Source organism: Cricetulus griseus, chromosome 2, assembly GCF_003668045.3.
Source record: "Cricetulus griseus strain 17A/GY chromosome 2, alternate assembly CriGri-PICRH-1.0, whole genome shotgun sequence".
NCBI classification, from domain to species: domain Eukaryota; kingdom Metazoa; phylum Chordata; class Mammalia; order Rodentia; family Cricetidae; genus Cricetulus; species Cricetulus griseus.
The window spans coordinates 439,706,446-439,733,211 of NC_048595.1; the positions used below are offsets into that span (position 1 = coordinate 439,706,446).

General features: G+C 43.2%; 1 protein-coding gene across 4 annotated transcripts in view; it reads left to right on the plus strand.

Moving 5' to 3' along the window:
* Positions 1-26,766, plus strand: part of LOC100755423 (UDP-glucuronosyltransferase 1-6) — a 112,318-nt gene that overhangs the window by 48,152 nt on the left and 37,400 nt on the right. Inside the window, exons 1-2 of one of the 4 annotated variants that reach the window (XM_027397488.2) lie at positions 11,897-12,049; positions 16,245-17,109. The exons of 2 other annotated variants lie outside the window; for them this stretch is intronic. In XM_027397488.2, coding sequence (XP_027253289.1) covers positions 16,246-17,109 — 864 coding nt within the window. In that variant the 5' untranslated portion in view covers positions 11,897-12,049; position 16,245. Of the gene's footprint in view, positions 1-1,909; positions 3,463-11,896; positions 12,050-16,244; positions 17,110-26,766 lie in introns of those variants that run through there. One more of the 4 variants, XM_027397486.2, reaches the window with a different exon arrangement.

Here is a 26,766-nt window from a genome sequence, read left to right on the forward strand (position 1 = left end):
ACAAGTTGTCTGAGAAGCGAGAACCCCAATGAGAAACTACTTTCTTAAGACTGGCCTGTAAGCAAGCCCGTGGTGAATTTTCTTAATGTTCTTAATTAGTGATTGATGTGGGAGGGCCCAGGCCACCAAGGTGGTGCCAGCCCTAGGCAGGTGGTTCTGGCTGAGCAAATCATGAGGAGCAAGCCAGTAAACAGCAGTCATACATGGCTTTTTTTTTTTTTAGTTCCTGCCCCTAGGTTCCTTCCTGGGGTTCCTACCCTGCCTTCTCTCAGTGAGGGAATGTGACCTGAGAGTGGAAAGCTGAAATAAACCCTTTCCTCCCCAAGATGCTTTTGGTCATGGTCTTTTATCACAACAGCATAAACCCTAAGACAGCATTTAAGACTTTGGAATGTGCTGCTGCAAGCTGCTTAAATTAGGATTCAAGTGAATTCAGGTCAAATACTCCATTTCTTTCTCTGCATATGTTTTACAACAGTAGACCTATGTGTTTTAATTCTTTTTTAATTCTTTATTTAACTTTATTTTATGTGCATTGGTGTAAGGATGCCAGATTCCCTAGAACTGGAGTTACAGACAGGTGTGAGTTGCCATGTGGGGTCTGGGAATAGAACCCGTGTCCTCTGGAAGAGCAGCCAGTGTTCTTAACCACTGAGCCATCGCTCCAGCCCCGTGTTTTAATTTTTATACTGGCTTATTCAGATTCCAAAGACTTTGTTTATCTTTAAAACAATAGGATAGTATGTCAAGATACACATGCGAATTCATTTGTGTAAAATGGATATAGCACTTTATCGAGTAAAATATATGCATTCCATTAAACAATATTGCTTTCAAAACTTTTATCAGAATTAAAAACATGTTGAATATTGAAATAATTGAAATAATCACACATTATCCTCATTTTTATGATCATTTAAGCTAATGTATGGGTCTGGAGATATTACTCACTAGTTAGAATACTACCTGCTTTTCAGATGACCCATGTTTAATTCCCAGCAACCACCTCACAGCTTATAAAAGAGTCTCTGGTTCTAGAGAGTTCTTCTGGTGTCCATGGCACTGCATACATGTGGTTCACATAAGTACATGGAGGCAAAACACACATATACATAAATAATAATTTTCCAAAAAATCAAATAATTACATAAAATAATGTGAGGTATACCTGATTTTTTAAAAAAAATTAAATGAACTCAATTATTTAAAAATACTTGCAAATAAATAAGAACACCTTGTACCAAAATTAACCAGACCCAAAGTCTATACAGCTCAACAAACTTCTATCTAGTTAAAGCAACCATTCTTCATGTCTGCTGTGCTATAATGGGGTAGTATTTTTTTTCTCACATACTGGGGTATGTTTTGTGAAAGAGATTTTCAACCAATTCATGGGAAAGAGAGACAAGGTTGTATCTGAAGATTAGAGGCTCGAGTGTTAGGCTTTTCAAAATTAAGCATTGCTTTCTTGTCTTGGCAAGATCAGGCAGGACGCGGGAGTGGTTACAAAAATGCAAGTAGAAACTACAAGGTACTATCACACCACCAAGAAGACAAAAACCAAATCAAAACAAAAACCCAAACTGAAACAAGTGAAAATGGCTTTAGAGTGTATGTGGACCAGACACTAATATGGGCACGGTGGGAAATTAAAATGATACAGCCCTCTGGTGAGCAGCCTGATGGTTCTCAACAGTGAACACCAGACTTGCCTTACGAGTTAGCAGTTTTAGCTCTGGATGTACACTGCAAAGATTTGAAACCAGTTTCTAAGAAAACCTGCATGTGGTGTGGGCCACCGCACCATTCACAGTAACCACAAGGTGGAAACAAGCCCACAGGCGCAGCAGTGGGGGAGGTCCCTGGATAACTGAGGAGGCACAGCCGAGCTCCCAGCCCCTCCACAGAGTATGTGACTGTCTACAGCTTCGGATGCATCAAGGGGCTGTTGTAACCGGGATGATGGTCGCCTTCTTTGTAGTCGCTGGAGTGGTCCATGGAGATGCTTGCCACTCTTAGGTCAGCAAATCTGAGGCCACACGGTATTTGGAAGTGGAACAAGAATTCTACTGCACATGCGCCTAGGCAGCAGCATTGTTTATCTGGCAGAGCTGTTTCTAACCTCTCTCTGTGAGCGGGACCAGGCTAAGGACCCTTCTCCTAGGCTTTGGAACCAGCAAATCCCTTTGGAACACAGTCGGGTGCCCTAAAGAAAGTGTGTAGATTTTGCTTTGAGGCCAATTGTAGAAATGCAAGATCTTTCGAAACTTGCTTCCTTTTGTGAAAACTTTTGGACTCCTTAGGGTCGGTTATATTTCTTTGTAACTGTTCCTAAACTCACATTGCCTGATTCTGCCCAAGAAAAAGATTCCAGTTCCTTCTTATCTGGAAAACAAACAAGTACATCTCAGAATAATGCTTGGTCATTTATTACAATTCTTCCAAGTAAATCATTGCCCAGGACTGCTGTTTCTTAATGGTGTGAGTACACGCCCTTCCGAGGGGGCAGATTTAACTCACTCTTACTTCCTCCTTTGTTAGAAGAGCTGAGTCTCTGCAGCTGGAGTGCCTCCCCCGGGCTCCGCTTCGCCCATGGCTCCTGCGGGTTCTCCAGCCTCCCTTCCTCTGTGTGTGTGTCTGCTGCTGGCCTCTGGCTTTGCCCAGGCAGGCAGGCTGCTGGTGGTCCCCATGGATGGGAGCCACTGGTTCACCATGCAATCGGTTGTGGAAAAACTCATCCACAAAGGACATGAGGTGGTGGTAATCGTGCCTGAGGTGAGTTGGCAACTGAGCAAACCACTGAATTTTACAGTGAAAACGTATTCAATTTCTCACACCCTAGAGGATTTAAACCGGGAGTTCAAGATTTTTATGGACGCTCAATGGAAACCTCAACACTCGAAACTGGCTCCTCTGCTAGCGAACCCTCTAGTAACGAATCCCGCCCAAAGTTTCTTTGAATTATTGTTTTCACACTGTAGGGATTTGTTTAATGACAAGAAGTTAGTGGAGTACTTGAAGCAGAGTTCTTTTGATGCTGTGTTTCTGGATCCTTTCGATGTGTGCGGCTTAACTGTTGCCAAGTACTTGTCACTCCCATCCGTGGTCTTCGGCAGGGCAGTCTTTTGTCACTATCTTGAAGAGGGTGCCCAGTGCCCCAGCCCTCCTTCTTATGTTCCCAGAGCTCTTTTGAAATTAACAGACACCATGACTTTCACGGAGAGAGTCTGGAACCACCTCGCCTACATGATGGAACGTACATTCTGCCATGCCTTTTTCAAAAGTGCTACAGACATTGCCTCTGAAGCTCTCCAGACCCCAGTGACCATGAATGACCTCGTCAGTCAAGTGTCCATATGGTTGTTACGCACTGACTTTATGTTGGAGGTCCCTAAACCTGTGATGCCCAACATGGTCTTCGTTGGCGGGATCAACTGCCACCAGGGAAAGCCGATTTCCAAGGTATTTTCTCTCCCCTCTAGCACATGAAGAGAGGTGTTGTGGAATATTATTTTAACTAGGCAAAGATGTGATACATTAATTTGTGCTGCAGAATATTACTTTAACTATGTGAAATTGTATTACACTTGTTTCTGCTGCCGGTGTTAATGAATGTAAGGATGTGTTCATTTGTTTATTTATTGTTGCATTTGTTCAACTATGTAAAGACTTGTTGCATTTCTTTCACCGTGCCTGCCTGGGACACCTGATTGGTCTACTAAGAAGCTAAACAGCCAATAGTTGGGCAGGAGAGGGATAGGCGGGGCTGGCAGGACAAGAGAATAGATAGGAGAAATCTATACCAGAGAAGGGAGAAGAAGAACAAGAGAATAAGGGAGATTTATGAATATTGCTTCTTGATTTGTGTGTACATCACTGACATTCTTGTACATAATCACCAACCTGCATTGCTTGGGGAAACAGAGTGAGAAACACAGTAAGAAATGAAGCTTCATGTTGCTCTACCTTCCTGTGCTCTACCTATTTTTAAGAGTCTTGTTTGTTTCTTAGTTTTGAGGAATTACTTCACAAATAGTATGTGTAGTTATAAACATTCAAAACTGTTTTCTTTTTTTTATAATCAAAAAACTTTATTTTTCCAAAGCAGACATATATTCAATAATGGTTGAGGGTGTGCTCGGTGGTGTTTTTCTAAATATAAGTTAGCCATACACATATATTTTTAAAATGTACTAAGAAGATAAGCTAAAAAGTGATTTGGCTCCCCCTTTTTATAAAAGCTATTTAGTTTTAAACGGATGTACAAGTTTCAGAAGCAAATGTGGTAGCACCTCAAGGGAGGTTTGGGTCCAGACGGCCAAGTCTCAGTTGAGTCTCTCCCTTTACAGTCACAGCCACATAAACTCCACCTCGTGTGTTTATGATCTATGCATGCTGGTTAGGTTTTAGCAGCTTGATCCAAGTTAGAATTTCTTGAAAAGAGGGTGACTTAGCTGAGGATTTTGCCATCTCTAGATTGGCACAAATACACAAATATAGCCTGCTGAGTCTGTTTTTGTTGTTTGTGTGGGTGTGGTTTCAGGGTTGACCACTTGCATTGGAGAAAACGGATAAAGGGCTCACTCAGGCCTGGGAGAGGCTAACTCTCTCTCTCTCCCAGGAATCATTATTTGCCTGTAGTTCTTTGTCTGGGGGCGGGACCATGTGAAATTTCCCCTTTCCCGGTTAACATGACCATTGGTATTGCAGTTGTTCCGGTTTCATTTATGCAGGACTGATTGTTTCATAGCAGACTGCCGAGTATTTTGGCTCTTATTATCTTCGTGGCCCCTTTTTCACAATGTTCTTTGAGCCATAAGTGAAGGAGCTGTGATGCAGACATATCCAATGGGGGAAGAGTTAGTTCACTTTCTGTGGCAGTGGGGGATGGGGTGGGGTGGGGGTGCTAAGGACCCTCCCCTCACCCCTTGGAAGCAGAGGCAGCCAGTCCTTTTTGAGCAGTCTGGTAGTCTGAAGAAATCACACCCACTGTGCTTTGAGACCAGTTCCAGAAACGCAAGCTTTTTTGAAAGTCACTTTCCCCTACTTTTGGGATCCTTGGAGTCACCCACATTTCTTCATAACTGTTTGTAAATTACCCAATGACACATTGCACACCTCTGTCCAGGGCTAATGATTTTAAGCTTTCTTGATCGGGTAACTGTACAATTGACATCCCTGTGAAGACCGCATGTTTATTATTACTCTTCGTGGTTACCCGCTGTCAGTGAGTGTGCCTTGACCCATGTGTGAGTGCATGCCCCCCCCAGGAGAAGGTTTGCCCTTGTACCCCCTCCCCACATGGTCCCCCCACCCCCATGAATTAGAGCAGCAAAGACCCAGAAGCTGGATTCCCCTGGACTCTGCTTCCTCCCTTGGCTCCTGCAGATTTCCCAGCCTCCTTTCCTCTGTGTCTATTCTGCTGCTGGCCTCTGGCTTTGCCCAGGCAGGCAGGCTGCTGCTGGTCCCCATGGATGGGAGCCACTGGTTCACCATGCAGATGGTTTTGGAGAAACTCAGCCACAGAGGACATGAGGTGGTGGTAGTGGTGCCAGAGGTGAGTTAGCACATTGGACAATAATTGAATGTTATGATAAAATCTTATTCAATTTCTCACACTCTGGAGGATTTGGACCACAAATTCAAGATTTTTATTGACAAGGGAAGATACAGGAAGAATATTTCCTCTATTAATGAATCATCAAATGGTATTTTTGAAGTTTTTTCACTGTAGAAGATTGTTTAATGACAACCAGTTAGTGAGTACTTGAAGCAGAGTTCATTTGCTGCTTTGTTTCTGGATCCTTTTGATGTGTATGGCTTGATGGCTGTCTGGTACTGTCCCTTCTATCCATGGTCTTATTACTGTTTTGAAAAAATAATAGCGGAAAACATAATGAGATGAAAATTTCCTTGCTGCCAATCCTGAGTTATTCCCCATGGGAGCAGTCTTTGCAGTGTTGCTCAAGTCTTGCATGCTTCCACGTGTCTAATGTAAATCATTGCACTTGAAATTAACATAGAATCCAGTGTCAGGGTTGTCATAATATTCTTTATTTTTCTTTTTTATTTGCCAGTAAGTCCTAGATATTATTCCAGGCACTTCCTGACACTTCCTGACATTTCCTCTTACATGATTGCATGGAAGTTTCTATTTTGGTGACATTGTAGTTTTGTTTAATCAGCCAGTGTGGATAGAGATTTCCTAGCTTTTGCTTTTTAAGAACAAGATTGTGCTGAGTAGTCTCAAATGCTTTCCTTACATTCGGTGTTTCCACACACTTGGCTTAGCCCTATAGGCCAGCGTTCTAGGGAGTAATTTCAAATCTTCACACTAACAGAAAGAAATCATGGGAGTTTGGGTCTTTTCGTAGCGTCTTCAAATTTTGACATTGCCTAGCTTTTAAAGTCTGTTGACTTTTCTGGGCAAGACGTCCCACACGGCGCTGGCTTCAGTTTTCACTGCTTATTTTCGTGGGTGTATTAGTCATTCACATGTCTTCTTTAGTGAGTTATGGACTCACATACTATAGATAGGAATATTTAACGATGAGCTCCTGCAAGCTTCTGGAGGATTAGTCATACTAGCACTTAGCGGCTTTGCGTGTTCTGCAGGGATTTCTCCATCGATGGCGCTTCACCTTTTCCCATTCAGAATTTTCCCTTTGGCGTAATCAAACTGGAAGAAATTTGTCTTTGATAACATTTGTACTTCAGCTTGTTCTTTTTTTTTTTTAACCAGTCAAACTCATATGCACGTTTTCTCCATACTGCGGTTAAAGTGTTTAACTTTAATTCTTCCACTGTTAACAACTTTATTTTATTTTCTGGCAAGAGATTTAAAAAAAAAAGATATCGTGTGAAGGATACGCTGCTGTGTGTGTCTTCTCAAAGGACAGCCTTAATGTCATTTACTGTTAGTTCCATTGTTTGGTCTCTAAAGTGAAATGTCTATATATTGTATTTAACTTTCTGAATTCCTTGGGTCTGCTGCTTAATTCTCACTATTGTCCCACTGTCTGACTTATCCACCTGTGATCAGACCCTATCCTGATTAAGCAGCTCCATAATAAGTTAGCGTCTGGGAGATATGCACCCAAACTCTGCTTTCATCTTTCTGAATGCTCTTGTTGGGCTCCAGAATGGACTTTCCTTCTAAAATTCAAAATGGTTTTGTTTGATTCTAAAAAAAAAACAGCCAACCAACTAACCAACCAACCAACCAACCAACCAAAACAAACAAACAGAAAACCCAGTACATCACTAAGGCTCTGTTAATATCATATAAAAGTCTTCTTGTTTAATTTGAGAAACATTAACAGGGTTTTTCTTTGATATCTTCCTATTCAGAATTAGTCTGCTTTTTTGCTGCTTCAGATCTTATTTTATATCTGTTAATAAAAATTTCTTAACTTACTTTATGTGCCTATCTTTTATTACAATTTATTCCTAGGTATTTTATTGGTTTGGGAGAAATTTTGGTACAAATGGGCTATTTTCCTTTTCTATTTTGAGTGGTCATTGATAAAGTACAGCTTTGCTTTTTGCATGTGTATCTTGTATATTGCCACATTCCTAAACTCTGATTAGTTTTTAAAAGGTGTTAGGTGTATAGTGACATGCAGAGTTTCCCCTTCTGAAATCTATACCACTGATTTCTTCTTGCTAGAACACATACCTCTAAAACATTGTGGAATAATAATTTTGGTTCAGGCCATTTAAATTGTGATCCAATTACTTTCAAGTAAAAACTGTCTCGATAAATATGAGCATAACATTCTTGGCAAGTACATTGTGCCTAATCTCTGGTATCTCTGTATATAGTTTGGTTAGGGATGGGTTGTGCTGTGTTATCTATTGTTGTGGCCACTTACAAGGTCCAGCAGACCTTGTAACTGGGACATATCTTCTCATAAATTGACCAGTTTTTATGAGAGGAGATGACCTTTCTACAAGGTTAGAGGACTATAGATTTAGTTGTATCAAAATGATGAATGCGGTGGAGAGATGGCTCAGGAGTTATGTGCTGTTCGAAAGGACCTGGGTGCAGTTCCCCGAACCCACATAGCTGCTGACCATCTGTAACTGGAGTCCTAGAAGATCTGATGCCCCTCTTTTGGCCTCTTAAGGGCAATAGGCATACAAGTAGTGCACAGAGATACAGGTAGGCAAAACACCCACACAAATACATAAAAATGTTCTTGGGTCATCCAGGCAAGGGAGTTGCAGTTGGCAAGATCTTGAGAGGGTGAGTCAGTTCAAAGATTCTTTTCTCCCCTTTACTCCCCATCAATAAAGTGCCAAGCACTGCCCAGGCCATGCCTGCACCCTTACCCTCTTTCTAGGGTGGGACCTGAAATTCTCTGAATTGTGTTGATACTAGAGTGGCTCATTGCACCACTCCAGGGTTTAAAGATATAAAAGCTATATATGATTTTTATCTATGCACCTATAAAATATAACCATATTGTTGTACTGAACCATAGTTTTACAGATAAGTGTTTTTTTACATGTATATGATTTTATGTATCTGCTAAAGGGTATGTCTATACGTGGGGAAGGTCTTCTATATGTGTAAGGTTATTTATAGGTAAGTGTGAAGCAAGACAACTTCACAAAGAAGTGTTCAGAGCTCAAAGATAGACCTTTAACTAGGACCAGGGGCATGGTATCAGTGAAAGGTAAATTTTCACTGAGTGATATCTAGATGTATGTATTTCTTCATTCCTGTTTCAAGTGAGAGGGTTATCTCTTGGAAAACCAGATAGGTTTCATGTTGCTGGAGAACAGGATTTCTAGCCTGGGTCTTGTGTCTGATAAGGAGGAATGATTGCCTGGGGGAAAAGTAGGTGTGTAGTTGTGTGTGTGTGTGTGTGTGTGTGTGTGTGTGTGTGTGTGTGTGTGTGTATGTGTGTGTGTGTGGCTTGTGCATGTGCATGTATGATGTGCGTGTGTGTGTAAAGAATAGAAGTCAACATCAAATGTCCTACTCTATTGCACTACATCTTATTTTCTTGAGCCAAAGTCTCACTGAACCTGTATCTCACCGATTTCCTCACCAATTTATCTGAACTGGCTGGCAAATAAGCCCCAGGGTTCTTTCTGTCACTGCCACCCTAGTACAGAGATTACAGGTCCATGCTGTGGTGCTTGGATGCTGCTTCCTGCGAGGGTTGGGTGCTAGAACCCTGGATAGAACCCTATCCCAAGAACAGAAAGCCCCACCACATAGTTTAACCCTGGCTAGCAGCGGCTGTGAGAAAAATGAAGACAGGACAGACACACATACAACAAAGCTGGGATCACATGAGGTTCTCGGCCTCTTAGCTGGCCCATATGGGTAATGGTTTTTGCCAATTTACCATGGGCCAGTTGGTCTCTGGCCATGCTCCTGCAAAAATATACATTCACTATGGACTTCTGTTATGATAAATCTTTCCGCCAAAAGCCGCCTGAGCCCCACTGCCACGTGTGAGCTTTACGCCAGCCGCTCGCCTGAGTTAGGGCCCAAATAAATACACAGAAACTTGTATTAGATACAATGCTGCTTGGCCAATGACTAGAATTCTCATCTGTTAGCTCAGTCTTAACTATCATAAACCTATATATTTTATAAGATTTATCTTATCGGACGTCTTATTGGCGTCCCTCCTTGCCGGTGGATCACATCGTGCCATTGGAGCAGGAGGGGAAAAGAGAGCCCTTCCTGTTTCTCCTTTGCTTAAATATGAGTCTCCTTGCTATGCCACTTCCTGCCTGGATCACCACTTCTCTACTACATTTCCCAGAATCCTCTTTGACTCCTAGTTCCATCTAACTTGCTGTCTCATTGGCCAAACAGTATTTTATTTAACAATCAATTAGATAAACATACACAGTACATTCCCCATCAGACTTCACTCACTCAGGGTTTCCTCTGCTCTCTACACTTGGATTTTTACGTAGATTTTGGAGTCCAAACTCAGGTTCTAACACTGCATGAACTGTCTATGTAACTTGATGAACTGAGTATATTGCTGTGTGGTTATAATTATATACATATGTATGAAAACATTAGCATGACTGTTGGTTTAGTTACCAGCCCAATACAACCGAGAATCACCTGGCTTATCTAGATTGGGTTGGCCTATGGGCATGTCTGTTGGGGATTGTCTTGGTTGCCAGAATGGATGTGGAGAGATCTGTCCTGAAAGTGAGCAGGACCATTCCCTGGCTTGTTTAGCAGTAGAGAGAGCTAGCTGAGCACTAAGCATGTATGCATTCATTCTTCTCTGCCCTTGACTGTGGATCTGCCCCTGATGTCTTGACTTCTCTGTAATGATGGACTGGAACCTGGACTTGTGAGTGAAATGAGCCCTTCTCCCTCAGCTTTTTTTGGGGGGTTGGGGGGCTACTGTATTTTGATCATGGCAACAGAGATAAAAGTAGGGCAATTAATCGATTTGATTTTATCATTTTTATGTTCTGGATTTAGATTTTTCAAGTCTCAAATCGTTCTGTATGTCCTTCAGCACCCTAGAGGTCCTGGGTTCTTTATCCATGGCCTGTAGGTATCTGAAGGATCTGAAAGGATGAGTACCCGAGAAGGGAATTCCTCTACATGGCTAACCTTTCCAGACCACACTCAGGTCCTGGTGTGAAACTGTCCCCTGCAAACCTTCAGATCCCTCCTTACTCCAAATGCCAGGTGTCCTCCACTAGTTTTGGAGGGGTGGGGGGCACGACATCTGCTCACTATCCACAGAGACTGGTTCCATCCCAGGGTCCATCCCTTCATTCCACTGCAGCATGCCCCATGCCTGAGTTGTTTGTTCTTTGGAAATCCCTGGGTGAAAGCTGACCTTTCCCTGTACACTCAGGAGTGTGGGGATTCCTGTAACGCCTCCCACGGCAGAAGTGGGCCTCCCGGGCAACAATTCTTTAGGGTTCAAACTTGTAATAGACTCCCTCTTCTAGTGCCAAGTCCAGAAACACTCCCCACACTCCCACACATGCACACCGCTGTGTCTGTGTGCACGCATGCACACACACACACACACACACACACACACGTACAAGCACAGACCAGTATAAGAAACAGTACAGTCAAATCTCCAGTTTGCAAGGCGCCCTTCTGGTGAAGCTATGCTGTGACAGCTCCTCGTCTTCCTTTCCTGCCCTCCTGCCTTCAACTATGTCCCGTGGACCTGCTGGGAATAAGAACATGATTTCTTCCTTCCTCCTTCCAGCACCCGGATGAGCCTGATGATTTTCCCAGAGAGACTCTGCTCCAGAGGGCCCAAGCCACAGGACTCTGAGTAAAATGTGTGTCCCACATAAGAAGCTGAGCTTACAGTTCCTCTTGCTTCTCCCAATTCATACCAGCTTGCTTAAAGCCTTTCTCTCTCCAGAGTGCTTGCTGCTGTGGAAAGAACCTGGCTCAGCTTCTCAGGCAGGATAGAACTGCACTGTGTTTGTTTCTTTGTGAGTCTCTGGGGGAGGGGTTTCCTCAGAGCTGTGTAGACAGATCCAGAACGTGGGTGTTCTCTGGTCATCTCTTTTCATTCTGGGTTAAAAAACAAAACAAAAACCCGAGGATGCCTGGCCTCAGCTTGGATTCAGTGATTGAGTCTTTGAGTGCCTTGAACAAGGAACTTTCATCTTGGCTGTGTTCCTGGGGACAGGCTTGCCTTTGGGAGGCCCCTTTATTTAATCTACTTTCCTAAGCCCCATCACACTAGGGTGCCAAGGTTAAGACAAGCTCTGGCAAGCTAGAGTATGCATGTGCGTGACAAGATCTGGGCGAGCTAGTTCTGTGATTTGAAGAACACCCTCTCCCCGGACAGCCTGCTTTCTTCATCCATCACTCCCTGGTCCGCCCTCCCTCAGCTGAACAAACATGCCCCTCCCTCTTTGGTGGCGGTTGGGAAACCTGGAGTTCAGGGGCTAAATTGCTTTGGGGGCTGAAGGTGGCTGAGGAGAGCAGACTCCCGGATTTCTGGTTCTTCCGTAAGGGGCCTTCATCACGTGCTACCTAGAAGCACACTTCTCTAACCTTACTATCTTAAAGGCAAGTAACAGATTATGTGTCGTCAGAGTATAATACAGAATTCGAAATGTATGGGTCTTTGTCCTCACCTCCTGTCCAGAGTTTCACAGATGCCTGCAATTTCCTGAATGTAATTTAGCCTGTAATTTAGCCCTGAAGTGAGGGCTAAACTGTACTGGCACATTATTTGTAGCAGGCTGTTTCACTTTCCTCTTTCTTTCTTTCTTTCTTTCTTTCTTTCTTTTTAGTTTATGCTAAAGGGGTGACTTCTGGAAAGTTACTAAGGAGGGGAGCTGGAACCAACTTTGAGATTAGAGAGAAGGACAAAGAAAGGGGCTGAAGGTTGGGTGGATTACTGATCAACAATAATGCAATCAATGCCATGTATTGCATAATGAAGCCTGTGTGAGAGCACAGAGGGAGTGGGTTTGGGTTCCAGCCAGGCTGCTGAAGATGTGTGTGTTACCCCAAGAGCACAGGAAAGGTTCCTGTTCCTGCCCCCATGCCCTTTGCACTTCTCCATCTGTGTCTCGTTGCTCTGTGGGTGATATCCACTGTAACAGCCATTAACTGGGTAATGTTAGTCCTGTGAGCGGTTCTAACCGAGCACACAAAGCCAAGGGAAGGAGCCTCTGGTGGGTAGCCTAGCAGTCCAGGAGCTGAGAGTGTCTGAAATGGAGACAGTCTTGTGCGACTTGATGGCTTTGACAACTCCGCTAAGTGCCTGCGTTGAATCATACATACCAGCTGGATGGGACGCCCCCACCCCCAGTCTGTTAACACAAGTGCTGTGTGAATGAATGAGTATATGTAAGGAAACAGTTGGCTTTTCCTTTATACACATGTCGAGGAGTCAGTGACGAGCTCCTCAAGAGGAAGCTGGTTCTGTGCTTCTTGTTCCTCGACTGAAAATGAGGCACACGGATAAAACGGAGAGGCAGCCGCAAAGCTGGTCCATTCTCCCACAGACACGTACTGAGAGCCTCCTGTATGCCAGCCACTGATCTAGGTGCTGCAGATACAACGGAGAGTAAGAGGAGAGTTGATTGGCCCTGCCCGGCGCATGCTCCTGGTAGTCAGGCGAGATGCAAGAAATGCGCAATAGGTGAGATGACGATGGCAAAGAAGGGAAGGAGCTCCAGAGGGACAGGTCAAACCCATGTTTGACCACGGGGTTTCCAGGGAAGGGATCACAGATGGGACGCTAGCAGAGCGCCAAAGAAAGGGGTTGATCAGAGCTGATATCTTGGGTATCATGCATATCTGATAGGGGGAGTGTCCTAGTTAGGTTTTTATTGCTGTGAAGAGACACCATGACCATGGCAGCTCTTATAAAGGAAAACATTTCAGTGGGGCTGGATTACAGTTCAGAGAGGATCAGTCCATTATTGCTGTGGCTCGCATGGAGGTGTGTAGGCAGACATGGCGCTGGAGAAGGAGCTGGGAGTTTGACATCTGAATTGGCAGGCCTGAGACAGAGAGAGAGAGAGAGAGAGAGAGAGAGAGAGAGAGAGAGAGAGAGAGAGAGAGAGAGAGAGAGAGAGAGAGAGAGAGAGAGAGAGAGAGAGGAGAGACAGAGACAGAGACACAGAGAGAGAGACAGAGAGAGAGAGAGAGGGAGAGAGAGAGGGAGAGAGAGAGACAGAGACAGAGAGAGAGAGAGGGAGAGAGAGAGAGAGAGAGAGAGAGATTGTGCCAGGCTTGAGTATCTGAAACCTCAAAGCGCACCCCCGGTGACACATTTCCTCCAACAAGGCCACCTGTTTCAATCCTTTTAAATAGTGCCATTCCCTATGAGCCTACAGGGGCCATTTTCATTTTAAACGGTCACAAGGAGGGTTGGAAAGCTGCAGACCTCTGGTCACATCTGACTTGAGCTCTGCTATCACTGGAACATGCTCATCAAATTTGTTCAGTGTTGTCGATGTCACTCTCCAGGTCTCTGTCTTGGAGATCAATGACAGTCATTAATAAGAAAGGCTTGAGCCATTAGCTGCAAGGCTTATTTGCCCTTAATATCAAACAAAGGGTTTCAAAATACACTGTAGGAGTCCTGTGGCTTTTTGAGTCCATTTTAGGACACCTGGAAAGCTACACTGTTCTCACAGGGTGGTGCCAAAACAGTTATTTGCTTTTCCCAAGTGCATCTTCTCCTAAGGGTCCTGTAGAATTTTCTGGAAGCCACAGGGTTTGTGACATTGCAATAGAACAAATGAAGAAGGAAATTAGGGATTCCAGCTGTTACCGAGGAGGCCAGACATTAAACAGACTTGAGAAAACATCAAACAAAGCCACTCTTGGACAGATTTCTTTACCCTAACTGACTTAGGTTAGCAAAATGGATTTATTCTTGTTTGTATAGGTTAACTAGCTGAGGTTTGTTCATGTCTGGGTTTGTCAACTCGAATTTCTGAAGTAGTCCCTTTGACTGTGTTAACCCACACTGACATTGTGACGAGCATGATGTCAAAGGTTCTGAAGGCCTTTGGCTCACCTGACTCCCAGGTTGGCTCCATCTGAGGTGCTGCCTGACTCTAGAATTGCAAACGAAATCCACTTAGGTTCTTTTTCAAAAATTTGCTTTGAGATTTTATTTATTTTAATTTTGTGTGTATGGGTGTTTGCCTGTATGTAAACCTGTGTACTAGCGCAAGCACTGCCCATAGAGGTCAGAAGAAGGTGTCAGCGCCTCTGGAGCTGGGTTTACAGACAGTGTTTAATGCTGTGAGGGGGCTGGGAATCAAACTTGGGTCCTCTAGAAGAGAAGTCAGTGCTCTTAACTGCTGAGCCTCATCTTCTGGCACCCTCCTCTTTTTGAGGCAAGCACTCATGTGCTCCAGGCTGTTCTCAAACTCACTTGAACTTCTGATCCTTCTGCTTTACCTCCCTGGTGCATGGTTACTGACTAGGCAAGCATTCTATCGTCTGAACTTCATCCCTGGCCCTCAATTAAGTTATTTTTTTAAATTTATTTTATGCTCATCGGTGTTTTGCCTGCATGTATGTCTATGTGAGGGTGCCAGATCCTCTGGAATTGGAGCTACAGACAGTTGTGAGCCTCCATGTTGGTTCTGGGAGTTGAACTTGGGTCCTCCTAACCACTGAGCCATTTCTCCAGCCCCTCACTTCAGTTTTTTAAATAAACTTGTTATCATTTTCCACCATTTGATGAACATGAAGGAATTCTAAGTCCAATAGTTTGTGAACAGATGAGCTAGACGTAGCTAATTTAGTTTTCTTTCGAAAGCTACAAGGGTTACAAGATGTATCCTTTGCTTAGACAGCATCCTCAGTTTCTTGCATGTAGATGGCTGGCCATAACTGCATTCTGAGCTTGTACTGTGTGAGAAGATGGGTGGGGGTTAAGGCCTAACTTGTGTTACCCCAAAAAATACGCTGAAGTCAATTCTCAGAACCTTCGAGAATTGCACAGGCATTGCAGATGGAGTTAGTGAAGATGAGGTCCTTAGGATGGGTCCCACCATAGTAAGACTGGCACCCTTATAAACATAGGGTCATATGGACCCAAAGACACACAGGAGAAGGTGGGAGATTAAGAATTTCGAGGCGAGAGATGGGCACACGCCTTTAATCCCAGCACTCATGAGGAAGAGGCAAGTGGATCTCTGTGAGTTTGAGGCCAGCTTGGTCTACAGAGCCAGTTCCAGGACAGGCTTCAAAGCTACCCTGAATGGAAAAAAAAAAAAAAAAAAAACAACCAAAAAACAAAAACAAGCAAACAAAAAAAGAATTTGCAGAGGACAGGGCTGGGTGTTGTGCTCTGTACTGCTCTGTCCTCTGTTAAGTTAGCTCTTCTTCCTTGCTGTGACCAAAGTTATAAGAAAATGTCACAGCATTGAGAAAGAGCCATTACCTCCGTTGACCTCACAAGGCATAGGTCTGCTGGGGCCCCCAGAGCCCCCTCCAGATTTTCCTTATGCAGTAGTATAGATCCATTGGAGAGGGAGAGGTCCATTAGTGGAGATAAAGATAAGAAACCTGGAATCTCCAAGGAAGTTTTGATAAGCTGTGAAAAGTGAGCTGTGTGCTTAAATGTGGTTAAATATTAATTTAGCTTCCTTTGTAGTAGAGGGCATGTTTCAGAGCAAGGGAGAGGAAGGCGGGGAAGTATTAAATCACTGGGAACGTCAGAGGGAGTAGCTCAGAGCCCTGTGGCTGCAGGAGTGCTCACTGTTGTTGCTTTAACTTCCTCTAGGATGGCTTGCCTTCTCCCTGCCCCTGCGGCTCAGAGAGTTCCTGCGGGGTTTCTCTTCTTAGTGCTTTGGGGCTCCGTTCTAGGTGACAAGCTGCTGGTGGTTCCCCAGGATGGAAGCCACTGGCTTAGCATGAAGGAGATAGTGGAGAATCTCAGTCAAAGGGGACATGACATCACGGTGCTAGTGCCAGAAGTCAGTTTGCTTTTGGGAGAATCCAAATACTACACGAGGAAAACCTTCCCGGTGTCCTATGACCTTGAAGAGCTCCAGACCCGTTTCCGATCCTTTGGAAACAAGCACTTTGCTCCCCGTTCGCAGCTGGTGGCTCCTTTCAGAGAGTACAGCAACAACATGGTCATCATTGACCTCTGCTTTTTCAGCTGTCAGAGCCTCCTGAAGGACTCTGCCACCCTCAGCTTCCTCAGGGAAAGCAAGTTTGATGCTCTGTTCACAGACCCAGCCATGCCCTGCGGTGTGATCCTGGCTGAGTATCTGAACCTGCCCTCCATCTATCTCTTCAGAGGTTTCCCATGCTCTCTGGAGCACATGCTTGGACAAAGTCCAAGCCCCGCGTCCTACGTTCCCAGATTCTACACCAAGTTATCAGACCACATGACATTTCCTCAACGGGTGGCCAATTTCATTGCTAGCCTCTTGGAGAACTACTTATATTATTGTCTGTATTCAAAGTACGAAGTCATCGCCTCAGAACTCCTCAAGAGAGATGTGTCCCTACCAGTCTTACACCAGAACTCTCTGTGGCTGTTACGGTATGACTTTGTGTTTGAATATCCCCGGCCAGTCATGCCCAACATGATCTTCATTGGAGGAACGAACTGCAAGAAAAAGGAAGAACTTTCTCAGGTGGGTGGACAGGTATCTTCTGGTTGAACCATCTCTTCACAGGCAGATGTGGCTCTTGTCAGCTGGGGCCCCATCTTCTGTATTTGGCATCAGCAGCTTCTCACTGGGAAGATGGGCACATGACACACTAGTAGACAAGGGAATGCCAGGCTTAGAGCAGCAAGATGTGTGTCCTTGAGGCTGCATGAATATAGGGTTCTTGCTTGGCATCAGGAAAAAATATGCTTGGTTCGGTGATCTGGTGACAGTCTCAGAACCTTTGAATGAGGTGAAAATTTGACTCAGGACAGACTAAATCAAAACCTTTTCAACCAGCTCTGTCCCATGCTTAGTCTGTGGGCCCTAAGTCAGAGGTCAGTCAATAAAGGTCAGAGGTTATAGCTCCCAAAGTCTTGCTTTCACACGAGCTAAGTAAGCTTGGCCAGTATAGTTTTTAAGGGCTATTGACAACCTTGGAAGAATGTGTGGCAGGATGTATGTGTTTTCCAAAATCCGGCCGTGTGTCCTCTGGTCTTTATCAGAAAGATGTGGTGGTCCAAATAAGCATCTCTTTATGACTTAGGGTATGAAACTACTTTGGAAAATAATAATGTGAGTTTCAAATTCAAAATAGCTGAAGGGTATCAGACCACCTCTGTCGATAAAAGATAAAAGATGATTTTCATCTGAGAGAAACCCTCAAGCAGACCCCAAGAGTCTTTTTGATATTTTTCCACCTGCTGTGATGGGAATGCTTGCTGCCAGGTGGAGTGGTGGTTTGACAATGCTGTAAACATTGTGAAAGTCTGATTTGGGTTTTGGTGTATAGCTTGGAGCACGCTTGTGTTTACCTAGCATGTTAGAGGCCCTAGGTTCAAGTCTCATCACAGTAAAAAGAAAAGCAAAGGAAAGAAAGATGTAGGGAGAGAAGGAAGGAAGGAAGAAAGGAAGGAAGGAAGGAAGGAAGGAAGGAAGGAAGGAAGGAAGGAAGGAGAGGTTACCTCTGTGGTTTTGCTTATTTGTTTAAAAGAAGATACTGGTCTACCATAGAGCCATAAACCTGTAACCCGAGTACTCAGGTGGGTGTATGATGAGTTCGAGGACAGCCTGGGAGGGAGAGAAAAAGGAACTGGGAGAATGAGGGAGAGGCTTGAGGACAGAATGGAGGGAGGAAAGGGAAGGAAGGAAAGAAGGAAGGAAGGAAGGAAGGAAGGAAGGAAGGAAGAAAGAAAGAAAGAAAGAAAGAAAGAAAGGAGATAGGTAGAGGGCGAAAGAGAAATGGGGAAGGATGAAGAGGCTATATCATAGAGAATAAAATAAAGCCTCGAGTTTTAGCTTAAAAATACACTCCTTGTTATGCAATGCCACCCCCTCCCCCCACCAAAATGCTGATTCATTCTTACTATGCGCTTTTTAAAGTGTTTCATTTAATCCTATGTCTACAATGCCCGTGGTGTGTGGCTTTTTGGAGATTGCAAAAACATTTTGGCTTCAAATTTCTATTAATCAGTTATAAATGCTGGAGTGAGTCCAGGCTCCCACTTGGTGTTCAACATCAGTGTCCTAATAGCTAGAAATTTAGCTAATAATTTAGGTAATAATGGATCCAACATATGACTTCAAGTTTTTAAAAATGTTTTACATATCTTTTTATCTTTCTCTTTTAAGTGAGTTACCAAAAAACCCTCAAATATAACTTGTATACCATATAGACCCACTCATTTAATGTTTATAGTTTAATGATTTTTGCCCTGGTTTTCTCTCTGTTGCTGTGATAAAACACACTGGCCATAGCAGCTTAAGGAAGGAAAGGATTTCCTTAGCTTACATTTCTAAGTCATAGTCCATCATTGAGGGAAGCCAGGACAAGAATCAAGCAGGAACCCTTGGGGGATGCTGCTTGCTGGCTAACTCAGGCCCATGCTTAACTAGTTTTCATGTACACCAGAGGCCCATCTGCCTGGGGAATCGTATTGTTCACAGTGAGCCGGGCACCCTACATCAACCAACGATCAAGAAAACCTCCCACAAACATGCCCACAACCTGACCTAGGCAATCCCTCAAGTGAGACTCCCTTCTCAGGTGACTTTAGGCTGTGTCAAGTTGATAGTTAAAGCAAACTATCAGTTTATGTATAGTTTTGTGTTCACAGATTTGTCAACCATCATGGTTGTCATTTATCAGCATTTCCAGACATTTCTAAGGACATCCCTTAACCCTAACCTTGGACAACTTTACCTCCTGACTCCATGGACTTAGGCCTAACTTGGAAATTTCAATTAGAATTTGTGGTCTTTTTTTTTTTTAATTATTAGCTTTCTTTGTATGTTTTAAAAGTTTATCCATGTTGTAGCACTTCTCCTTTCTGACTAAATATCTCACACTTTATCAGTTTATCGACATTTGAGTTTCTATAATTTGAATAGTGTCCATCATTAAGAAAAGTGCTGTTATGAGCACTTGGGTACAACTCTTTGAATACATTTGTGGTTCTTTTGAGTGTATGTTCAGGATGGGAATTGCTGGGCCAGCTAATAATTTCCCTTTCACAGTTGCTTCATCATTTTGTGTACCTATTAATAACGAATGGAAGGTTCCAGTTTCTCAACACCTTTGTGAACACTTGCTATTTTCCACTTAAAATTTGTGGTCATCCTATTAGGTATGCATGCTATCTCAGTGTTTTTATTTTCATTTCCGTAATAGCTCAATAGTCTCCATCTTTTCACTGCTTATTGAACATTTTCATGTCTTTTTTTGGGCGGGGGGGGGGGCCGCGGGGGGAGAGGATGACATCAAAGCCATTTGTGGTTGAGTTGTAACGTGTGTAGAATGCATTCATTCTACATGTACGTCTCTCACCAGATTGTTTTTCCTTGTAGTTTACCCTTTTATGTGTATGTGTGTAAGGGATGTGTGTGAGTATTTGTGTATGTGAGTGCAGGCACAGCTGTGCACTTGTGCAGGGCAGAAGACAACCTTTCTACTATGTTTGAGACAGAATCTACTGTTGTTCAATGCTATGGATCAGGTTAGATGGCTCACGATCTCTTTGGATTCTTTTGTCTCTGCCTCCCATCTGTCTGTCTGTGCTGGCGTTCCAGACACATGGGTCCACATTCTGTTTTACATGGCTTCTAGGGATCTGAACTCCAGCTCTCAGGCTTGATCCTGTAAACACTATCTAGTGAGCTATCCCACTAGCTTTCTTTTACATCCCAACGCCATCTTTACAGCATTAAAGGGTCTGTTTCGTGAACGTGGGGTAGTCTTCCGTGCGTTTGGGTCCTCTTTAATAGTTTTCAACACTGTTTTGTACTTCTCATTTAAGACTCATGCTTTAATCTATTAGTGAAATATTTTATTTATGAGCATTTGTGCGTATGTCTGTGGGAAGGTGTATGTGTGTGTGTGTGTGTGTGTGTGTGTGTGTGTGTGTGTGTGTCAGCAGAAGCCAGAAGAGGGTGTAGGATCCCCTGGAGCGAAGAAGTAACAGGCAATGTTGAGCCACTTGACACAGTTAACAGGTGTCAAACTCTGGTCATCTGGAAGACTAGCCAGTGCTCTACTGCTGAACCATCTCTCTGGTGTAATTTTAAATGCATTTGTTTTATTCTAATTTTGAACTATATATTATTATTAGTGTATAGAAATACAGTCAGTTTTTGGATATTGGTCATGTACCCTGTAACCTTCCTTGCTGGATTTATTTATTGCCAAAGTTTGTAGTGGATTTCTTAGGATTTTCTAAATAGAAGATCATGTCAGCTACAAATAGAGAGCTGTATTTCTTCCTTTCCACCCTGGGAGGATATCTATCTATCTATCTATCTATCTATCTATCTATCTATCTATCTATCGATCTATCTATCTATCTATCTTATTCTGCTTAATTTCCTAGTTAGAGTATATGAGGAAAGAAGACATTTTTCTTTATTCCCAGTCTTAAAGAGAAAGCATTTAGCATTTTACCCTTACATGTTATAATTAGAGATATTTGGGTAGATTCTCACATTAAAACATTGAGACAGTTCCCAACTGTCACTAATTTGTTTCATATTCTTACTATACAGGGACTGCTGGATTTTGTCAAATGCATTTCTTGTGTCTGTTAAGATCAAATTATGTCTTCTTCTTTATTCTAGGACAAAGTATAATATAGCAGTTGATCTTAAGCCAACTTTGTCTTTTGGGGACAATACTACTTATCCTAATGTAACCCTTCTTATGTGTTACTAGATTTGGTTTGACATTATTTTGCATATACATATGTATGTATTATATATTCAGGAAAGACATTGGAAGGTTTACACATTTTGAACTGAATTATTTAGTGCATATCCTATGGTCATGCACGAGGATATTCTAAGAGGACAACTCTTAGGAATTAATTCTGTCGCCATGTGTGGTCTTAAGTTGAACAAGCAGGTTTGACAGTAAGCATTTACATGCTGAGTTTTTACCTCAATAAAACGATTTGATCTTTGCGGGCTGGCAAGCTAACACTGGCCTTGCAGGATGAGTTGGAGATGCTCTCTCCTCCCCAACTTCTGGGAAGGGTTCTAGCTGATTGTGTACATATGTAGGATTTCTGATTTCTGTATGAAGCCACTTGGTCTTAGACTGCCTCTGTGGGAAATTGTAAAAATGACTGATTCAGTCTTTGTAGTTGCTTTCTGCTGCCCTGATTGAACACACTGCTATATGTCCATTGCTGCAAACAATGGTGCCTCGTTGTGATTGCCTCACACATCTGTGTCTTGGACTTTGCTCGTATTTACTGCCATTCCTCAGTATCTTCTGTTGTCACTGGTCCCCCTCCCGTGCAGTTTGTGGTTGCTGTGTCCTAATACCTCATTTTGCTATACACTTTCTAATTTCCTGGGTAAATGTTTGCAGGTGGGATTGCTGGATCCCACGTTTCTATAATAAATTACCAAGCTGCTTTCCAAAGCAGTTGCACTATTTTATATACTTCGCAGTAGTTCCTCTGAATTTTGATTGCTCTATGTTCTTGATAACGTGTGCTACTAGCCATCTTTTATAGTGTGCTAGAAGTTCACCCCAGTTACTATTTGCCTCTCTTTCATGTGTACCTAGCATAGCTCTTCACGTGTCACTGAGCACATTTTCAGACGGGTGTCTTATCAAGTCTTCTGTTCACTTTTCTTGTTTTACTTATTTTTATAATCGTGACATCCTTTTGTATAGTCTAAATACTATCTTTGTCAGGTACACATTGACATTTTCTTAGTTATCTTTTTTTCACTTTCAGAAACGAATATTTTCAAACAGAAAATGTTTCAGTTTGTATGTATATGTGTATGTGTGTGTGTGTGGGGGGGGCAGAGAATGTGGCGTGTGTGTCCCCAGAGGCAAGAATAAGGCATTGCATCCCCTGGAGTTGAAGTTAAGGGTGTTGTGAGCAGGTGGTTGTGAGCCAGCCACTTGAGGGCCCTGGGAATGCAACTCAGCCTTCTACAAGGACAACAAGTGCTGACCCATCTGTACCACCCCAACTTAGCTAATTTTAATTGCTTTTTTTTTAACCTTTTGTGTCCTAGGAGGTATGAGAAGGTGTAAAGAGTTGTTCCTGTTTTCTTCTAAGTGGTTAATATATGACTAAAGTGCCACTGGGGTAATTTAGTGGAGAAGCCACTTAATGGAATAGGTAGCCTCTTGAAGGCCTGTTCCCACCATTTTCCATGTCCTTCTGAAAGTCGCTTACTGGACATAGTTCAGGGGCTGGGATGCTTCACCCATAGTGGAGAAGCTCTTTCTACAGTGGTGTGTCTTCAGGGGTCCCAGGGCATGGTTCCCCTGCTACCTGCAGGTCTGATGACCCTGTAGCCTTGCATTCTGTCTGCTGCTCTTGTGCGCCCCCTGGTGGATGTCTTCATTCCCTGCTTTCACGTGGGTCTCACAATGAGACTGCTTTTGATTCCTTCTCCCTTCTGCACAACTATGGGTTCAGGCTGACCTCTCTGGAGGGAGAGAGGGAGAGGAAGAAGGGAGGGAGGGAGGGAAGGAAAGAGGGAGGGAGTGGGGGAGGAGGAAGGGAGTGGAGGGGAGGAAGGGAGTTGAAGACTATGCCCCAGGATCTTAAAATATTACTCATTTAGACTTAAAATATTACTCAGTGGCACTTTAGTAATATATTAACCAGGTAGAAGAAAGCAGGAACAGATCTTTACATCTTTCAATACCTCATAGGACACAAAAGGTTAAAAAATACAGTTAAAAAATGTGCTACGTTGGGGTCTGAGACCCTTGGCCCTGAAGACATGAACGTTCTCTGGACACTTCTAGCAGCCAGCTCCTGTACTGACAACCTTTGGCCTTTTATTCTTCTCCAGCCTCAGAAATATCCTATCTTGTTGTCTCCATTCACCCCTCCCCCCACCTTCTTTTTCCTTCCTTCTGGATGCAACCAAACTGTTTAGTTTCTTTGTTCTCAGCTGTCCACAGGCTGATATGACTTTTGTTGACTGATTTCTGTTCTGCCTGGTCCTGCTGCCCTTAGTCCCAAATAAATACACAGAGGCTTATATTAATTAGAAACTGTTTGGCCAATGGCTTGGGCTCCTTATTGGCTAGCTCTTTCTTAATTATTAGCCCATAACTATTAATCTATGTATTTCTACATGGCCTTATCTTACTGGAGAAGGCTCTAACATGTTACTCTATATAGCATCTCCCTCTAGTGGCTGCCGCTCTCTCTCTGTCCTCTCCCCAGAATTCTCCTTGTCTGGTAGCCCCACCTATACTTCCTGCCTGGCTACTGGCCAATTAGTGTTTTATTCATCAACCAATAAGAAAAACATATACACAGAAGAACATCCCCTATCAGCTCCTCTTTTTTTTTGTCTAAATAAAAAGGGCTTTAACTTTAACATAGTAAAATTGTACATAACAAAATAGTTATCTAGCAAGAACTATATAATTAACAATATTTAGTCAATTAACATTTGGCAAAATTTGAAGAAAATATTTTATCATCTATCCTATCTTTGTGAGTCTAAAGTATGTAACTTATCTTTTATCATAACTAAAGAAACCATAACCATAACTATCTGTCTTCAACTCCATCAAAGACCCCAAAAGGATAATATGTAAACTCTAGAATTGAAAGAGACATCTCGCTGCCTGGACAGTCACCCAAAGTTCCTCTGTAATGTTGGAGCGTCCATCTTCAGCCCACAGACCATAGCGTGTCTGGCAGACTTCTCAGTGAAGCAGGAAATTTTAAACTGTCCATCTGTATTGGTAGTTTGTCAGTTATTTTCTCTCTGTCCTGCAGAATGTCTGGGAGACTCTGCCATGAAGCAGGAACCCCGCAGGACTCTCCCATCTTGTTTTGGCAAGTTCAGCAGTCACTTTCCTCTGGATCCTTCTTGTTCAGTTTACTTTATTTTATTTTACTTTATTGGTTTTTCAAGACAGAATTTCCCTGTGTAGTTTTGGAGCCTGTCCTGGAACTAGCTCTTGTAGACCAGGCTGGTCTTGAACTCACAGAGATCTGCCTACCTCTACCTCCCAAGTGCTGGGATTAAAGGCGTGTGTCACCACCACCCGGCCATGTCCAGTTTATATAGCATACAGTTAAATAGTCCAGGAAAGAGCAGCTTCTTGCCCAAATGGCTATTTCTGCCATGCTGAAAGCAAACTCCCTAACAAGTTTCTTTGATGCCCATTTTCCTTTCTGGTGTAATTGGTGGAGCAGTTGTGTCTCACTATCATGAAAAACCTTAATAAACCATTTTAAATGCCATATTCTGTAGGTCTTTGAAAGGTTTGAAGAATATCTATCCATCTCAAATATGTCTCTGTAGACCTAGAAAACCTAGCTAACATAAGTTTAGACTATTATAGGTTACTATCTATAATCTATAATCTGTATTTATTTATACATTACATTTTAAAGATTTATTTATTATGTATACAGTGTTCTACCTGCACATATGCCTGCAGGGCAGAAGAGGGCACTAGATCTCATTACAGATGTCTGTGAGCCAACATGTGGCTGCTGGGAATTGAACTCAGGACCTCTGGAAGAGCAGTCTGTGCTCTTAACCTCTGAGCCATCTCTCCAGCCCCTATACATTACATTTTGAAAAGAGCTCTGTAAACACAATACCTAAACAAGAGTAGAAATATTCATATAACAAAAATGACCTTAAGTTTGTATCAATAAAGCCAAATTCATCCCAATGCAAAGTATTCATTTCTATCTCATATACCCCTTTTGTTCTTTAAAAAGAGATTGACTGTGATCATTAATCATTTGTAATCAACCTCACTTAAATGAAAACAAACATTTATAAACTTTAACAATAAATAAAACAAACAAATAAACTTTATTTGGGAAAGTGGGCATAGTTCTCTCCAAACTGCTTCCTGCTATTTGGGGGTGCTGCCAATCTCAAGGGGATCTTGAGAAAACCTAGAAAGCTATCCAAATCCTGACTGTGATAGTCTGAGAGGTTGCATCATCTCAGCTTTTTTTGATGTTGGATCTCCTGAGCCACTGCTTCAGGGGGTCTTGCTTGATCAAACCATGTTAGTCTGGAAGGGATCCGCAGCTTTTTATCTTCTGTGGAAACAAAAGCAGAAACTGGCCTTTTTCACTGCTGCCTCTGTTGCTACTCACTACTGAGAGTTGCCCAGAAAAGGCCACATAGGTTCACAGTTCACAGGAGGGTGTCTCTGAGACAGCTCCCTGATAAAGCCTGAGCTGCCCAAGAAAAAGTGTTGGAGCCAACCCGAGCCTGCCTTGTCTCTTCAGCTATTTGAGCTGACCAATCACAACCTTGCCTGCTTAGCACCCATCACAGCATCTCCTCTGCCAGGCCAAGGGAAATGCTAGCCAGGTGGCAGCTTGGGTTGAGCCTCTGCTGGGTGATCTGGAGTTCACTAACGCTAGTGGAAGCATATTCTCTGGGACAAACAACCCTGATAGACATGATGGAAGCTATGTCTTCAGGAGCCAAGGCAATCAGCTGCAGTCTTTTTTCATGGTGTCTCAAGGCATCCACCGAGTGTTGATCAGGCCGGTGCTGGTTTAGGGGTAGTCATTTTGTTCAAGGTCGGCAGGTCAGCATGGAGAATGTATCAGCTGATAATGAGGGCATCAGGGCATCAAGGGCATCAGTTTTCCTTATCCCCCAGCATCTGCTTATTTTCTGAAAACTACGTATCAGAGCATTTTTGCATTGGTTTGTCATTAAAACTGTAGTGAGTTTTAAATTTTAAATGATTTAACCCCAGAGAAGGTGGATTCCCCCTAATCTGTCTAAGTCTAATACCACAGGCTGAAGAGGCAGGCTCCATGCTTCTTTGGATACTCCAGGAGTGTAGACCTGCCCACGCCTGCACTGGACTGAAGGCCTCTAGATTGGTCTAGATTGGTCAGAGATCAAGCGCATACTCCAGGCCTCCACATTCTGGGTTCTTTGGCTCTGCAGCCCTAGGAAAATCATCTCTCAAATTTCAACCCTCTACCGCTGTTCTGGCCACCTCCCAAACCCCTGCCATTTCTGTGCTTCAGTGGAAGCACTGAGCTGTAGTTACACACGTGTGTGAACCATCATGTGGATACCCGGAATTGAACTTGGGTCCTCTGGCAAAACATCTGATGCTCTTCCCACCCCTTCTTTTTTATTTAATTAAATTATTTT